We start from the raw sequence: 5,589 nt of genomic DNA, 5'->3' as shown, positions 1-5,589 counted from the left end.
TATATCGTGTCCAGCTGTTCTACAAGCCTTGAGCCAAAATCCCAACTCACCATAAACCTTGACCCAGGGTGAGAATGCCCATCCTCGCCTTCAGAAGAAAACAAAACAAAAAAAGGAAAGTTCTCGATCAAAGATCGAAAGAAAGCAAAAGAAGAAAATTCCCAATCAAAGATTGAGAGAAAGAAAAAGAAGAAAATTCCCAATCAAAGATTGAGAGAAGGCAAAAAGGAAAGAAAATTCCCGATCAAACATCGGAAGAAAACAAAAGAAATATGCAGAAAGGTCTTTGGACCAGACAATATCTGAACAATACAAAATTGTCACCACTAAATAAGGAAAGAAAGGAAACCACGACCTGAAGTGGTCCTCTCCCTTTGATTGCCAACCAAAATCCTGTGCACTAGCGACTTTCTCGCCCCGCACTAAACAAAAACAGAAAAGGAAAAGGCCAAAACACTCAAAGCCAAATTTCTCACCAAAAAAAAACCATTCCTAAGAAGAAGTCCTATTGATCCATCATCATGCATGTAATCTTTGATTTGATAGGAAATGATTTGCAAAATCAAGTCATGACATATCTATGGTTCGGAATTAGCATGAAACACTTACCTGTGTGAGATTGATACACTTTGAGTGATTTTCTTCTATTTTTGTTGGACCCAGTGTTTCCTCTAGATGATCGTTTAGAAACGAAATGCTACCATCCGAAATCTCATTTATGGTTATGAGAAAATTTCATCAGCATACTTTCCTTCCCCAATTGACGCATTGTTTTCCATCAAAAATTATATGTTGCTCTGATCAGTTGGGAGTTTTGTTTCTTTACTAAAGCATGTAGAGAGTCCAATAGCATGCGAAGACACCTAACAGTTATCTGCACCTCGTCATTCGGAGACCCCAAGTCGGATTGACAAGCAAAGACCAATGTGGTCATCTGCACCCTTTCCGGAGATGTCAGCATCTTCCGGTAGAGACTATTTTAGTCTCACACTTCTTTAGCAAGAACTACGTAGGTCTGAGTTCCTCATCACAAATTGAGGATACGTAGGAGCAAGAGCCTCGCTTTTGTCGACCGCCCCACACTTTCTGTCATACTGACCCGTGAAGTCAGGTGACGTGCGGAGATACACAAGTAATTTCTCCGCACAGACAATTTTTGTCAATACTAACCCGCGAAGTTAGGGGGCAGGCGGAGATACCCAGTTGGTTATCCTTATAAACATTTTTTCGCTATCTGTAAGACTCAAAGCATGATAGCATGCAGAGACTAACGTCATCTTCTGCACCCTTTTTCAATTGTAGCCAACGAGCCCGTTGACACGCAGAGATTTACGTCGTCTTCCGTGCTGTCTGTCATACTGACCCGTGAAGTCAGGTGACGTGCGGAGATACACAAGTAATTCTCCGCACAGACAATATTTGTCATACTGACCCGTGAAGTCAGGTGACATGCGAAGATACACAAGTAATTTCTTCGCACAAACAATTTCTGCCAATACTAACTCGTGAAGTTAGGGGGCAGGCAGAGATACACAAGCAATTTCTCCGCACAAACAATTTTTGTCAATACTAACCCGTGAAGTTAGGGGGCAGGCGGAGATACCCAGGTGGTCATCCGTATAAACTTTCTTTCGCTATCCATAAGACTCAAGGCACGATAGCGCGCAGAGACTAACATCGTTTTCTGCACTTTCTGTCATCCTCACCCATGACGCCAGGTGACATGCAGGGTTACCTTATGGTTACCCGCACCTTTCATCAACCAGGGGGCAAATAAGCCCATTGTCGCGCAGAGACCAACATTGTCTCCTGCACCTTCTGTCGTCCTGACCCGTGAAGTCAGGTGACATGTGGGGTTACCTTATGGTTACCCGCACCTTTCGTCAACCAAGGAGCAAATGAGCCCGTTGACGCGTAGAGACTAACATCGTCTTCTGCACCTTTTGCCATCCAGGGACAACGAGTCAGGTGGTAGGCAGAGATACCTTATGGTCATCTGCACCTTTCGTCAACCGAGGGGAATGAATTCGACGGTATCAGGATGATGTTGGTCATTCGGTTCTGATTATTTTCAAATTTTTTGCTGGTTTTACTCTCGTCGTCTAGAAACATTCAAGCCCAGCGACGCGCGAGATTCTTCTCTGTTGGGCAGGGATGATCGAGTGCAATGGCGTAGGGAAGTGTCGTGGTTTTTCAACTTTGTCGCTTCCAAGACACTGAAGTTTGTTGACGCTTCTTATGCCCTTTCTTTTCTTTCTGAATGACAGGTTCCACTGGTGGGGATATTGACCGGCCGAATGGTGCTCCGCTCGAACGAAATTAGTGTCTTATCTTTACTTCGTTTTTATCTCCAATAAAAGATAAGTAAAGAGGGGCAACTGTCATACCCTAATTTCGTCCGGGGACCATTGTTTGATGGCCTGCAACCTTTTCTTGACCGCTTCGAGGTACTTAACACCCATTGTTAGGTAATCTGTGAAGTTCTACGGCATGCCGAAAGTCGAAAGGGAGCATTGTTGCGTAATCTGTAAAGTTCCGCAACCATTTACTTAAGTCGTTTTCTCGTCTAGTAATTAATAAAATGAATTTCCACCGATCATTTAAGTTGTAATATCGTTTAATCTCTGCTAAAATAATATCCAACCGATCTTTCACGCCGTAACCACGTTTAAAACCAAAAGAGGCAAAATAATAATAAAATAATCAAAATATCTTTGAATAAAATAATCCAAAAAAATCAATCGGACGCTTTTCTTTGGGATTTTTCTTAATTGAATTTACTAATAACCAAAGTGAAACTAAGGCTAAAATCAACTCACAAATCAAACTTTGTCCATAAAAATCACTTAAAAACCGTTTTAAGGTCCAACGCCTTAAATGGTCCTCTTTGCTTTTATTGGTTAACGTGGACTTTTGAAAGCCTAAAGTCAACATGTAACTTTGTCACTACTTTCAAAAACCAAGAGATCATTAATGGTCCAATGCCTTAAAATGTTTCTCTCCTTTCAAAAGAATCAAAAGATCGTTTAAATGGTCCAACGCCTTAAAACGACTTTTTTCGGTCACAATATATCTTGCAAAAAAAGATAAAAACAACTTAACCAACGTTCAATTCTCAAAGAACTACGTAGGTCTGATTTCCTTATCACAATTGAGGAATACGTAGGAGCAAGGGAAACACCCTTGTCGACCACAAAAAGATAAAAAATACAAAAGGCATAAAAGGCATAAAAACGTTAAAGGGAAAATAAAACAAATTGAAGTCATATTTGCACACTTGATTAAAGGCTGTTGTCCTTTGTGATGGACGCGTGGGGTGCTAATACCTTCCCCGTGCGTAAACACAACTCCCGAACCTTTCACACTTAAAGTTCGTAGGCTACACCTTTTCTGGTTTTTCCGATGTTTTCCTCGAATAAACGTTGGTGGCGACTCCGCACATTTTCCTTTCTTGGAAGACGCACCCGTGGGTCTCGCGTCGCCCTCCCACCGAAGGGTAGGTTGCGACAACCAGAAATAGCGAAGCCAAGCAAAAATGACATACAACTTCCTCCTATAAAGATAAACATCAATGTAAATTTAGAGCAAACTCATACACACATTTTCTTATGAACATACATGCACGCAAGACATTACGCTACCTAAAAGTTGCACACATGCACATTCCAGGCATTTTTGCTACCTAGATTACATACATACATTTTCAAGGCATATTTGCTACCTAAATCACATACATGCCTTTTTTGCTAAATTTACATACATGCACACTCAAGGTATTTTGGCTACCTAAAGACCACATACGCGCATGTCCAAGATATTTTTGCTACAAAACAATTGCACACATGCATAGTCAAAGTATTTTGGCTACCTATACATATAATTTTTTTTTGTGTGAGGTATTTTGGCTACCTAAACAATAAGGTATTTTTGTTACCTAAATTAATAAGGCATTTTGTTACCTAAATTAACAAGGTATTTTTGCTACCTAAATTAATAAGGTACTTTGTTACCTAAATTAATAAGGTATTTTTGCTACCTAAATTAATAAGGCCTTTTGTTACCTAAATTAATAAGGTATTTTGTTACCTAACATGCAACATATATGCATTTTATGAGGCATTTTTGCTACCTAACATGCAACATATATACATTTTATGAGGCATTTTTACTACCTGGAATTACATGTACACACATCCAAGTATTTTTGCTACCTAAGTTACATGTATACATATTCAAAGGTGTAAATCAATAAAGGTATTTTTGCTACCTGTATGAATAGATTAACAAAGGTATCTAACAAAGGCATTTATGCTACCTAAATCAATAAGGAAATCAACAAAGGCATTTTTGCTACCTACTCTACACCTTTATGTTCATGATGAACAACATTTCTAAACATCTAGGTGTAAGGAAAACATCATGGTGCAGCCCAAAATTGAATGTTGTCCTAAAGGGAAATCCTCACACCATGCTCTCTTGCATTCAAAATTAAAGCTTGGTATTCCTAAGCCTAAGTCCTATTTTTGGCACCTATCCTAGTTTCTAAAAGTCATCCCTAAACTCAACAACGGAAGCCACCTATGTCCAAGTTAGTCCCACAAACAAAACTCACCAAAATGTGCTCACATGCCATTGAGGCATTTCACCGAGCAATTGATGTCGAAGTACCAAGGTTTACCATCTTGTTCCTCTTCTATCAAACAACAATGCACGGGCTTGCCGCGACATCTGAACTTGATGTACGACAAGTCTAAGTGTGGAGTCAGCTGGAACATGGATGCTAGAGTGGCAAGTGCATCGGCCATTTGATTCTCTTCTTTGGGAATGTGATGGAACGAGATGTCATCGAAGAACTTGGTCAATTTCTTGATGTATGCCTGATAAGGTATCAACTTGTGATCCCTAGTTTCCCATTCTCCCTTCAATTGATGGATCACCAAGGCTGAATCTTCGTATACTTTGAGCAATTTGACGTTGAAGTCAATTGCTAGTTGGATCTTGAGGGCGCATGCCTTGTATTCAGCCATGTTGTTTGTGCAATCAAAGCCTAATCTGGTTGTGAAGGGAATGCATTGATTGTCGGGAGAGACCAAAGCTGCCCCAACCCCATGGCCTTGGGCATTGGACGCGTCATCAAACCACATGATCCACTTATCCCTATCCTTGTCCTCCGACTTCTCTTCGAACAAGGCCATGATGTCTTCATCCAGAAACTCTGGATGCATGGGCTGGTAATCGTTGAGAGGTTATTGAGCCAAATAGTCTGCCAGGGCACTTCCCTTTATTGCCTTTTGGGTGACGTAGACGATATCGAACTCAGATAGCAGAATCTGTCACCGAGCGATCCGCCTTGTAAGAGCGGGTTTCTCAAAAATATACTTGAGAATGAGTACAGATTGCAGGGCCATCAACAACATCACTGTAAAGTATAGGCACCCCATTCCTAGACTTGATGATTTGCTTGATGAGTTACATTGTGCCAATATTTTTTCAAAAGTTGATCTTAAAAGTGGTTATCACCAAATCAGGATGAAAAAGGGTAATGAGTGGAAAACCGCTTTCAAGACCAAGTTTGGTTTGTATGAATGG

General features: G+C 40.5%; 1 protein-coding gene across 1 annotated transcript; it reads right to left on the bottom strand.

The window, feature by feature from the left end:
* Window positions 1-4,622: 4,622 nt before the first annotated feature.
* On the bottom strand, window positions 4,623-5,225 carry LOC100786590 (uncharacterized protein Mb2253c-like). The gene has a single exon (XM_006599815.1). It carries the CDS (start codon window positions 5,223-5,225, stop codon window positions 4,623-4,625), a length of 603 nt encoding a protein of 200 aa, XP_006599878.1.
* Window positions 5,226-5,589: the final 364 nt, after the last annotated feature.

The sequence above is a fragment of the Glycine max genome, chromosome 16, assembly GCF_000004515.6.
Source record: "Glycine max cultivar Williams 82 chromosome 16, Glycine_max_v4.0, whole genome shotgun sequence".
NCBI lineage: Eukaryota > Viridiplantae > Streptophyta > Magnoliopsida > Fabales > Fabaceae > Glycine > Glycine max.
Note: the sequence above shows the minus strand (reverse complement) of the source record. Positions and strands in the feature narration are given on the sequence as shown.